At 49.4% G+C, this 12744-nt stretch overlaps 1 protein-coding gene across 2 annotated transcripts in view; it reads right to left on the bottom strand.

The window, feature by feature from the left end:
* Positions 1–1138: 1138 nt before the first annotated feature.
* Positions 1139–12744, bottom strand: part of EPS8L2 (EPS8 like 2) — a 112736-nt gene continuing 101130 nt past the window's right edge. For both annotated transcript variants that reach the window (XM_038764862.1, XM_038764863.1), the window contains 4 exons: positions 12145–12280; positions 10928–11111; positions 5796–5928; positions 1139–2802 (listed from right to left, as the gene is read on the bottom strand). In XM_038764862.1, coding sequence (XP_038620790.1) covers positions 2719–2802; positions 5796–5928; positions 10928–11111; positions 12145–12280 — 537 coding nt within the window. In that variant the 3' untranslated portion in view covers positions 1139–2718. The remainder of the gene's footprint in view (positions 2803–5795; positions 5929–10927; positions 11112–12144; positions 12281–12744) is intronic.

Genomic DNA, 12744 nt, shown 5'->3' with positions numbered 1-12744 from the left:
GACCGTAATCTCGTCGTGGGCAGGGAATGCGTGTGCCGACTCCGTTAGAGTGTATTTTCCCAAGCGTTTAGTACAGTGCTCTGCCCTCAGTAAGCGCTCAATATGATTGATTGATTGATCTCTTGGCTCTCAGCTTCAGCCGCGATTTCTCTAATAATAATAATTACGGTATTTGTTAAGCGCTTACTATGTGCCAGGCACTGTACTAAGCGCTGTGGTGGAGTAGGGGGCCAAGAGCCCAGTTTGGGCTCAACTTTTCCCTTCTACAAGCTCATTACGGGCAGGGAACGTGTCCTCTGATTCTGCCATTGTGTACTCTCCCAAGTGCTTAGTACAGTACCGCACCTAGTGAGTGCTCAATAAATACCACTGATCAATTGGTTCCTTTGTGGAAGGAGAGGCGGGCTTTTGAATTAACGTGGGGTCCCTACTAATTGTTGGCTTTTGGTCTCAGTCATTACGGGGGGTGAGGGACTAGGGTCTCCAGGGCTAATCCAGGGAGTCCCCATCCCTTCTCCCGGCCTGGTGGGTTTCTTCCCGTGCTAGACGCCAAGACACAAAAGCCCCCCCTTAACTTGGGGGGAGTACAAGCTGTGAGCTCCTTGTGGGTAGGGAAGTGGCTACCAACTCTGTCGCATTGTCCTCTCCCAGGCGCTTAGTACAGTGCTCTGCTCACGGTTAAGCAATTCAATAAATACCATTGATTCATTCGGTCGTACTTCTTGCGCGCTTACTGGGTGCGGAGCACTTTACTGAGCGCTTGGGAGAGGAAAATGCAACAATAAACTGACGCGTTCCTTGCCCACAAGGAGTTTAGGGATTTTGGCCCTCCTGGGATCCCTTGGATCCATCTTACCTCCTTCCCTTCCCCACAGCACCTGTATATATGTATATATGTTTGTAAATATTTATTACTCTATTTATGTATTTATTTTACTTGTACATATCTATTCTATTTATTTTATTTTGTTAGTATGTTTGGTTTTGTTCTCTGTCTCCCTCTTTTAGACTGTGAGCCCACTGCTGGGTAGGGACTGTCTCTATATGTTGCCAACTTGTACTTCCCAAGCGCTTAGTACAGTGCTCTGCACACAGTAAGCGCTCAGTAAATACGATTGATTGATTGATTGATTGATGTGTGTGTTGGGGTGGGGGGGGGGTGGGGTCTTCCCCGTTGGGCTAAAAGAGGGGACACAGGGGTGGCCAGAGGGTGAGCCAAGGGGAGGAGGTTGCCGGGGGTGGGGGGTAGCTAGTACCACCTTCCCACTGGTCCTGCTATGGGGGAGTCCTGGGGGTGGGGGTTGGAGGGGCTGGGACCCTTCATACTGGATCCCTTTTAAAAGCCAAAAGAAACGGTCTTTGTACCCTCAGAGGACGAACAATGAGCCGCCTTGTTGGCCCTGGGCGTGACAAACAGGCGGACAGAGCGGACAGAGGAGGCCCAAGTTAGGGAAAAGCGCAGGGGAGCCAGGACCGGCCCCGTCCGAACTATTTCCGGGTGGGATTTGGCCCCGGCGGCTGGGTCAGGGGCTATATGGTGCTCAGGGAAAGGCCCCCCGCCTCGGCTTCCCGTGGCCACGATGGGCTGGTCTAGAGGCCAAGGGGTTGGGGGAGAAGAGAGAGAGATGGAGAGAAAGAGAACAAGCAGGTGTATATCCAGATGACTGTTAAAGGGACAAAGTCTTTGCTCCAAATTCTTGCTCCGCTCCGCTTCCGGAAGAAGCATCCATCTGGTCTGCCCATCCAGGCCTGCTTATCCCAGCCTGCCCTCCGGCACCATCCCCAAGTCCCAGGCCGGGAAACGGTCCGTGAGACATGGCGACGGTCTGATTCCGTGTCCCCCTCGGCGGGCGGTTGCTTTGGACCGGCCGGCTCACGCCCGGATTTCCTTTAAGGCGGGACTGGTCCCTGCGGGGAAGAGGCCCAAATAGGCGGTGGTGGCAGAAGCGGCGAACAGTTGGCGTTCCTGTTTGCCCGCCTGCCGGCTCGGCCATCCTCGGGATCAGGAAGTGAGCCAGCGGGGGAGAACGGGGAGCCGGTCGGTCAGGACGGACCAAGGCCGAGGCGGGGTCATGACCCCTGACCCCGGCTGCCCCCTGGATGCCCTGTAGGCGTGGGTCGCTTCCTGCCAACCCACTGCTTGTCCGGGGAAATGGAGTCCAGTCCCGATTCCAACCTGCTACCACAGGGGGATGGACACGGTGGAGCCGGGGGAGGATGAGTAGGGGGGCGGCCGAAAAGGCTTCACAGAGACGCGGTTCTCGGGTCTGGGGGTGGGGGATGTCCCCACCAGCCTCAAAAGAGAAGAAGAGAGACAGAGAGCACAGCAGAAAGAGAGAAAAAGAGAGAGAGCCATTGTCTAGACAGCTACTGCCACTGATCCCAGGGGTACCGTCCCGCCAACTCTCATTCATCCAATCCCCCATCTCCTCTCCCTAGGGAACAGCAGGCAGCCTGCCCATTTGGGGTATAAAACAGAGATATAAAAATAATAATACTTCATGCAATACTAAAGCACAGCCTCCCTCGGCCGCCACGTAGGCCGGGAGAGGCCCATCTCGGCCCTCTGTGCATTTTCGGATCCACGCGGTCAAATGGAATGACCCTTCCCGACATTCCCAAGTCCGCCGCGGCTCCTTCCCTCCCTCCGGGTCCGGGATGGCTGCGCTTTTTTTGGAACTAAGCTCTAAATCTCCCTCCCCGCCCCGCCGCAGAGTCTTAACTCTCCTGTTCGATCTTCTTCTGGGTTTTGGAATGGAATTTCATCATGACTTCTTCCAGTTCGGACCCGCCTTGGTTTTTCTGGAAGAGAAAGGAAACACGGTGAGGGGTTGACCCGTTCCGGTTCACGGAAGCAGAGGGTAACCGTTCTCTCCCGGTCCCGCAGGTTCCCGCTTTCCTCCTCCCCTCACCCACGTGGCTGATTCATTCATTCAATCGTATTTATTGAGCGCTTACTGTGTGCAGAGCACTGTACTAAGCGCTTATCTATCAGAGTACAGGCTCACGGGGCTTCTTGGCTGGGACCACAGGTGAGGCCTACATTTCCCAAAAGCCCTTGCTCTGCCCCCTCCCCACCTGCTCCTCAGACCCTTTACCTCTTCAGTCAATCAATGGTATCTATTAATAATAATAATAATAATAATAATGGCATTTATTAAGCGCTTACTATGTGCAGAGCACTGTTCTAAGCACTGGGGAATTTACAAGGTGATCAGGTTGTCCCATGTGGGGCTCACAGTCTTCATCCCCATTTCACAGATGAGGTAACTGAGGCCCAGAGAAGTTAAGTGACTTGCCCAAAGTCACACAGCTGACGAGTGGTGGAGCCGGGATTCGAACCCATGACCTCTGACTCCAAAGCCCGGGCTCTTTCCACTGAGTCACGCTGCTTCTCTAATTGAGCACTGACTGTGTGCATAGCCCTTGGGAGAGGCAATACAAGAGATTTTGTAGACACTTTCTTTTTTTTTTGTATTTGTTAAACTCTTACTAATTGCCAGGCACGGGACTGGGAGTCGGAAGGTCCCGGGCCCTAATCCCAGTCTGCCACATGCTAATAATAATAGTATTAATAATAATAATTGTGGTGTTTGCTAAACTCTCACTATGTGCAAGACACTGTACTATGCGCTGGGGTAGATACAAGCTAATCAGGTCACAGTCCATGTCCCACATGGAGCTCACAGTGCTTGCCACGTAAATAAATAAATAATGAATAATGATGGCATTTGTTAAGCACTTATTATGTGCAGAGCACTGTTCTAAGCGCTGGGGGTGGATACAAGGTGATCAAGTTGTCCCACATGGGGCTCACAGTCTTAATCCCCATTTTACAGATGAGGTAACTGAGGCTCAGAGAAGTTAAGTGACTTGGCCAAGGTCACACAGCAGACATGTGGCGGAGCCAGAATTTGAACCCATGACCTCTGACTCCAAAGCCCATGCTCTTCTCCACTGAGCCACGCTGCTCTGTATCTACGCTGCTCACGTAGTAAGCGCTTAACAAATACCATAATTATTATTATTCACCCCCATTTTACAGATGAGGTAACTGAGGCCCAGAGAAGGTAAGTGACTTGACCAAGGTCACAAAGCAGACAATTATCCTCTATCTAACCCAATGCTTAGTACAGTGTCTTCCAATCAATCAATCAATCAATCAATCAATCGTATTTATTGAGCGCTTACTATGTGCAGAGCACTGTACTAAGCGCTTGGGAAGTACAAATTGGCATCACATAGAGACAGTCCCTACCCGATAGTGGGCTCACAGTCTAAAAGGGGGAGACAGAGAACAGAACCAAACATACCAACAAAATAAAATAAGTAGGATAGAAATGTACAAGTAAAATAAATAAATAAATAAATAAACAGAGTAATAAATATGTACAACCATATATACATATATACAGGTGCTGTGGGGAGGGGAAGGCGGTAAGGCGGGGGGATGGAGAGGGGGACGAGGGGGAGAGGAAAGAAGGGGCTCAATCTGGGAAGGCCTCCTGGAGGAGGTGAGCTCTCAGCAGGGCCTTGAAGGGAGGAAGAGAGCTAGCTTGGCGGATGGGCAGAGGGAGGGCATTCCAGGCCCGGGGGATGACGTGGGCCGGGGGTCGATGGCGGGACAGGCGAGAGCGAGGTACAGTGAGGAGATTAGTGGTGGAGGAGCGGAGGGTGCGGGCTGGGCAGTAGAAGGAGAGAAGGGAGGTGAGGTAGGAGGGGGCGAGGGGATGGAGAGCCTTGAAGCCCAGGGTGAGGAGTTTCTGCCTGATGCGCAGATTGATCGGTAGCCATTGGAGGTTTTTGAGGAGGGGACCTCAGGCAAGTCTTCCACACAGTAAGTGCTTAACAAACACCACAGTTATTATTATTAATATTATTATTATTAGTATATGATAGAGCTGGGATTAGGACCCAGGTGCTTCTTAGTCCCAGGCCCATGCTCGATCCGCTAGGCCATGCCGCTTCTCACATTCCCTCCCTTTGCTTTCTTCCCTCCCCTGGTTCCAGATTTGAGTTCTGGAAAATTTTCTAGTAGCAAGAGACATCCAGCGGGGATGTCTCTATATGTTGCCAACTTGTACTTCCCAAGCGCTTAGTACAGTGCTCTACACACAGTAAGCGCTCAATAAATACAATTGATTGATTGAGAATAGGGGAAGCAGCATCGCATAGTGGCTAGAGCACAGACCGGAGGGGAGGGGATGGTCAGAAGATCATGGGTTCTAATCCCGGCTCTTCCTCTACTCTGCTGTGTGACCTCAGGCAAGTCACTTCACTTCTCTGGGCCTCAATTCCCTCATCTGTAAAATGGGGATGGAGACTGCGAGTCCCACAAGGGACAGGGACCGTGTCCAACCGGATTTGCTTGTATCCACCCCAGCGCTAAGTACATCATCATCATCATCATCATCAATCGTATTTATTGAGCGCTTACTATGTGCAGAGCACTGTACTAAGCGCTTGGGAAGTACAAATTGGCAACACATAGAGACAGTCCCTACCCAACATTGGGCTCACAGTCTAAAAGGGGACTCTAAAAGTACAGTGCCTGGCACATAGAAAGCACTTAACAAATAAGACTATTATAATAATAGACTATTATAATAATAACTTGTACTTCCCAAGCGCTTAGTACAGTGCTCTGCACACAGTAAGTGCTCAATAAATACGATTGATTGATTGATTGATATTATAATACAATAACAATATATATAATATACAATACAACTATAATAATAATAATAATTTTTTATCGGACAGTCCAAGAAGCTAAAGAGGGGCATGAGTCTGACCTCCAAAAGGCTTTTCTGCACGGTGAGCTGGCTGTAGACTCTGGCACCTTCCTCTCCACAGACTTTCTTCAGCTCCTCCTTGTTCAGGGAAAAGAGCTGGGCGCCCGTCAGGATCCCGAGCTGGTCCACGATCCTATGGCCGGGAAATGGCGGTGGGAAATCAAACGTTGGAAGGGAGGGAGGGAAAAAGGAAGGATGGGAGGAAGGAGAGAAGGAAGGCAGACAGGCAGGAAGGAAAACTGAAGGACCTGTGCAGGGTCACTGGGGGAGATTCAGAGATGGATAGAGGAGAGTCAGGGGTGTGGATGGTCCGTGTTGGGTCATTGGGGAGAGTCAGGGATCATCATCATCATCAATCGTATTTATTGAGCGCTTACTATGTGCAGAGCACTGTACTAAGCGCTTGGGAAGTACAAATTGGCAACACATAGAGACAGTCCCTACCCAACAGTGGGCTCACAGTCTAAAAGGGGGAGACAGAGAACAAAACCAAACATACCAACAAAATAAAATAAATTTTTTATTTATGTAAAATAAAATATGTATTTATGATGTCAAATAAAATATTATGTAAAATATGTATTTATTATTTATTAAATAAAATTATGTAAAATAAAATATGTAGAGAGGCGGGTCAGAAGTATTGGATGGTCCACGCTGGGTCACTGGGGGAGAGCCAGGGATGGAGAAAGGAGAGTCAGGGGTGTGGGATGGTCCGTGTTGGGTCACTGGGGGAGAGTCAGTGATGGAGAAGGGAGAGTCAGGGGGGTTAGATGGTCCGTACTGGGTCGCTGGAGGAGAGTCAGGGATGGAAGGGGAGAGTCAGGAGTATTGGATGGTGCAAATAGGATGACTGGGAAGAGCAAGCGATGGAGAGGGGAGAGCCAGGGGGGTTGGATGGTCCGTGTTGGGTCGCTGGGGGAGAGTCAGTGACGGAGAAGGGAGAGTCGGGGGGTTAGATGGTCTGTGCTGGGTTGCTGGGGGAGAGTCAGGGATGGAAGGGGAGAGTCAGGAGTATTGGATGGTGCAAATAGGATGACTGGGAAGAGCAAGCGATGGAGAGGGGAGAGCCGGGGGATTGGATGGTCCGTGTTGGGTCGCTGGGGGAGAGTCAGTGATGGAGAAGGGAGAGTCGGGGGGTTAGATGGTCCGCGCTGGGTCACTGGGGGAGAGTCAGGGATGGAAGGGGAGAGTCAGGAGTACTGGATGGTGCAAATAGGATGACAGGGAAGAGCAAGTGATGGAGAGGGGAGAGCCAGGGGGGTTGGATGGTCCATGTTGGGTCGCTGGGGGAGAATCAGTGATGGAGAAGGGAGAGTCAGGGGGGTTAGTTAGATGGTTCGTGCTGGGTCGCTGGAGGAGAGTCAGGGATGGAAGGGGAGAGTCAGGAGTATTGGATGGTGCAAACAGGATGACTGGGAAGAGCAAGTGATGGAGAGGTGAGAGCCAGGGGGGTTGGATGGTCCATGTTGGGTCACTGGGGGAGAGTCAGTGATGGAGAAAGGAGAGTCAGGGGGGTTAGATGGTCCGCGCTGGGTCACTGGGGGAGAGTCAGGGATGGAAGGGGAGAGTCAGGAGTATTGGATGGTGCAAACAGGATGACTGGGAAGAGCAAGTGATGGAGAGGGGAGAGCCAGGGGGGTTGGATGGTCCGTGCTGGGTCACTGGGGGAGAATCAGTGATGGAGAAGGGAGAGTCAGGGGGGTTAGATGGTCCGTGCTGGGTCGCTTGGGGAGAGCCAGGGATGGAGAAGAGAGAGTTAGGGGTGTTAGATGGTCTGTACTGGGTCATTGGTAGGGGAAGCAGCGTGGCTCAGTGGAAAGAGCCCAGGCTTGGGAGTCAGAGGTCATGGGTTCGAATCCCAGCTCCCCCACTTGTCAGCTGTGTGACCTTGGGCAAGCCACTTAACTTCTCTGTGCCTCGGTTACCTCATCTGTAAGATGGGGATTAAGACTGTGAGCCCCAAGTGGGACAACCCGATCACCTTGTATCTCCCCCCCAGCACTTAGAACAGTGCTTTACACATAGTAAGCGCTTAACAAATACCACCATTATTATTATTGGGGGAGGGTCAGAACGATGCATAAAGGAGTTCATTCGTTCATTCAATTGTATTTACTGAGCGCTTACTGTGTGCAGAGCACTGTACTAAGCGCTTGGGAACTACAAGTTGGCAACATCTAGAGACGGTCCCTACCCAACAACGGGCTCACAGTCTAGAAGGGGGAGACAGACAACCAAACAAAACATGTGAACAGGTGTCAAGCCATCAGAATAAATAGAAGTAAAGCTAGATGCACATCATTAGCAAAATAAAATAAATAGAATAGTAAATATGTCCAAGTAAAAGGAGTTGAAGAAAAGGAACAGAGGGCTTAGTCAGGGAAAGCTTCTTGGAGGAAATGGGCCTTCAATAAGGCTTTGAAGGTGGGGAGAGTCATTGTTTGTCAGATAATAATAATAATGATGGAATTTATTAAGAGCTTACTATGTGCAAAGCACTGTTCTAAGCGCTGGGGAGCTTATAAGGTGATCAGGTTGTCCCACATGGGGCTCACAGTCTTAATCCTCATTTTACAAATGAGGGAACTGAGGCATAGAGAATAATAATAATAATAATAATAATAACAATAATGGCATTTATTAAGCACTTACTATGTGCAAAGCACTGTTCTAAGCGCTGGGGAGGTTACATGGTGATCAGGTTGTCCCATGTGGGGCTCACAGTCTTAATCCTCATTTTACAAATGAGGGAACTGAGGCATAGAGAATAATAATAATAATAATGGCATTTATTAAGCGCTTACTATGTGCCAAGCACTGTTCTAAGCGCTGGGGAGGTTACAAGGTTATCAGGTTGTCCCATGGGGGCTCACAGTCTTCATCCCCATTTTACAGATGAGGCAACTGAGGCAAAGAGAAGTGAAGTGACTTGCCCAAAGTCACCCAGCTGACAAGTGGCGGAGCCGGGATTTGAACCCATGACCTCTGACTCCCAAGCCTGGGCCTGGGAGTCAGAAGGAACTGGGTTCTAATCCTGGCTCTGCCACATGTCCGCTGGGTGACCTCGGACAAGTCACTTCCCTTCTCTGGGCCTCAGTTTCCTCATCTGTCAAATGGGGATGAAGAGTGTGAGCCCCGTGGGGGACAGGGACCGTGTCCAGCATCATTAATTTGCATCTACCTCAGTGCTTAGAACAGTGTTTGGCAAACAATAAGTGCTACATGATATATAATATAGGGGAAGCAGTGTGGTTCAGTGGACAGAGCGCAGGCTTGGGAGTTCGTGGGTCATGGGTTCGAATCCCAGCTCTGCCACTTGTCAGCTGTGTGACCTTGGGCAAGTCACTTCACTTCTCTGGGCCTCAGTGCCCTCATCTGAAAAATGGGGATGAAGACTGTGAGCCCCACGTGGGACAGACAACCTGATCATCTTGTATCCCCCCCCAGCACTTAGAACAGTGCTTTGCACATAGTAAGCACTTAACAAATACCATCATTATTATTATTAGGAACAGTGCTTCACACATAGTAAGCGCTTAAAAAAACCACTATTATTCCAGCGCTTACAACACTGCTTTGCACATAGTAAGCACTTAACAAATATCATCATTATTATTATTAGGAACAGTGCTTCACACATAGTAAGCGCTTAAAAAAACCACTATTATTCCAGCGCTTACAACACTGCTTTGCACATACTAAGCACTTAAATACCATCATTATTATTATTAGGAACAGTGCTTCGCACATAGTAAGTGCTTAAAAAAACCACTATTATTCCAGCACTTAGAACAGTGCTTTGCACATACTAAGCACTTAACAAATACCATCATTATTATTATTATTATTAGGAACAGTGCTTCGCACATAGTAAGCGCTTAAAAAAACCACTATTATTCCAGTGCTTAGAATAGTGCTTTGCACATACTAAGTACTTAACAAATACCATCATTATTATTATTATTAGGAACAGTGCTTCGCACATAGTAAGTGCTTAAAAAACCCACTATTATTCCAGTGACAGTGCTTCGCACATAGTAAGCACTTAAAAAAACCACTATTATTCCTGTGCTTAGAACAGTGCTTTGCACATACTAAGCACTTAAGAAATACCATCATTATTATTATTATTAGGAACAGTGCTTCACACATAGTAGCGCTTAAAAAAACCATTATTATTCCAGTGCTTAGAACAGTGCTTTGCACATACTAAGCACTTAAGAAATACCATCATTATTATTATTATTAGGAACAGTGCTTCACACATAGTAAGCGCTTAAAAAACCACTATTATTCCAGTGACAGTGTTTCGCACATAGTAGCGCTTAAAAAAACCACTATTATTTCAGCACTTAGAACAGTGCTTTGCACATACTAAGCACTTAACAAATACCATCATTATTATTATTAGGAACAGTGCTTCGCACATAGTAAGTGCTTAAAAAAAACACTATTATTCCAGCGCTTAGAGCAGTGCTTTGCACATACTAAGCACTTAATACCATCATCATTATCATTATTAGGAACAGTGCTTTGCACATAGTAGCGCTTAAAAAAACCACTATTATTCCAGCGCTTAGAACAGTGCTTTGTATATCATCATCATCATCATCATCAATCGTATTTATTGAGCGCTATGTGCAGAGCACTGTACTAAGCGCTTGGGAAGTACAAATTGGCAACATATAGAGACAGTCCCTACCCAACAGTGGGCCCACAGTCTAAAAGGGGGGAGACAGAGAACAAAACCAAACATACTAACAAAATAAAATAAATAGAATAGATATGTACAAGTCAAATAGATAGAGTAATAAATATGTACAAACATATATACATATATACAGGTGCTGTGGGGAAGGGAAGGAGGTAGGATGGGGGGGATGGAGAGGAAGGAAGGGGCTCAGTCTGGGAAGGCCTCCTGGAGGAGGTGAGCTCTCAGTAGGGCCTTGAAGGGAATATATCGTATATCGTAATTGCTTACTAAATGCCATTATTGTTGTTATTATGATCATTATATGAAGCAGGGCAGGCACACGCTACTAATGCTGGAGTAGAAGCGAGAAGATTGGGGGAGCCAGGGGGAGGTTGAGGGGGGTTAGGGGAGACGGAGGGAGGCGGGGGGCGCTTACGCTTTGCTGAAGGCTTTGGCTTCCAGCCAGGCTCTGACTTGGCCGGCGTCAGAGTCGTAGGTAAGGGGCACCTGGACGGCCTGGGCCCTCTCCACCTTGAAGTTCCTCTGAGGCGGCCCCACCTTGATGTTGGTGATCTTCTTGAGCAGCTCATCGTTCACCTCGTCCATGTGGTGGATGAGCTCTGCCCGTGGACAGACGGACGGGAGGTCAGGCGAGGCCCCCCGCCACCCCCAGGACCCCCTCAACCCGCCCCTGCGGGGGGAGAGCTTTCTGAATCAATCAATCAATCAATCAATCGTATTTACTGAGCGCTGACTGTGTGCAGAGCACTGGACTAAGCGCTTGGGAAGTCCAAGTTGGCAACATCTAGAGACGGTCCCTACCCAACGGTGGGCTCACAGTCTAGGAGAGTGGGCTCACAGTCAAGAAGAATGGCTGTGGTCTGACCACGCTCCCCCTCAATCAATCAATCGTATTTATTGAGCGCTTACTATGTGCAGAGCACTGTACTAAGCGCTTAAGTACCCTCAGGGTACCCCGGAGCTTCCACACATGAAGGACGGGAGCTGGAGAAGGCCAAGGGTTTCCAGAGGGGCTGGTAAGGATAACAATGGGATTTGCTAGACGCTTACTATGTGCCAGGCACTGTACTAAGCCCTGGGGTGGAGACAAGCAAATCAGGATGGACACAGTCCGTCCCACATGGGGCTCACAGTCTTAATCCCCGTTTTATAGAGGGGGGAACTGAGGCACAGAGACATGAAGTGACTTCCTTCCTCTCCCCGTCGTCCCCCTCTCCATTCCCCCATCTTACCTCCTTCCCTTCCCCACAGCACCTGTATATATGGATATATGTTTGTACATATTTATTACTCTATTTTACTTGTACATATCTATTCTATTTATTTTATTTTGTTAGTATGTTTGGTTTTGTTCTCTGTCTCCCCCTTTTAGACTGTGAGCCCACTGTTGGGTAGGGACTGTCTCTAGATGTTGCCAACTTGTACTTCCGTCCTCCCGGTCTGCCTCCACCCCGCTAGACTGTAAGCTCGTCACGGGCGGGGAATGAGTCCGCTCTATTGCTATATCGTACTCTCCCAAGCGCTTAGTCCGGTGGTCTGCACGCAGTAAGCGCTCCGTAAATACGACCGACTGGCGGATTGACCGGGATTTTTCCCAGGATTCCCGGGATAGGCCCGGAAGCCCGCACTCACGTTCTTTGGCATCCTGGGGAGTGTTCCTGGCGGCCATCATCTCACTCCCCCACTTGTCCCCGGCGTAGCTGGCCGGCAGCTTGTGGCTGGGACTGGTGGGCCCCGGGCCCCGGGGGCTCAAGTCTCCTCGGTACCTCTGTTGGGGAAAAGAGCAGAGAGGGGCAGCCTTCAGCGCGGCTCAGTGGAAAAGAGCCCGGGCTTTGGAGTCCGAGGTCATGGGTTCAAATCCCGGCTCTGCCAACTGTCAGCTGTGTGCCTTTGTGCAAATCACTTCTCTGGGCCTCAGTTCCCTCATCTGGAAAATGGGGATTAAGACTGTGAGCCCCCCGTGGGACAACCTGATCCCCTTGTAACCTCCCCGGCGCTTAGAACAGTGCTTTGCACATAGTAAGCGCTTAATCAATGCCATTATTAGTCTTAGTATTAGGGACCGGACCTTGGGACCCTCAGATCCCCCGTCCCGGGCACCGCTCTCTCATGCGAGCCCACTGTTGGGTAGGGACCGTCTCTATATGTCATCATCATCATCATCATCAATCGTATTTATTGAGCGCTTACTGTGTGCAGAGCACTGTACTAAGCGCTTGGGAAGTACAAATT

This window comes from Tachyglossus aculeatus, chromosome 22 (assembly GCF_015852505.1).
Source record: "Tachyglossus aculeatus isolate mTacAcu1 chromosome 22, mTacAcu1.pri, whole genome shotgun sequence".
In the NCBI taxonomy this organism is placed as follows: Eukaryota; Metazoa; Chordata; class Mammalia; order Monotremata; family Tachyglossidae; genus Tachyglossus; species Tachyglossus aculeatus.
This window is presented reverse-complemented; position numbering and strand designations above follow the sequence as displayed.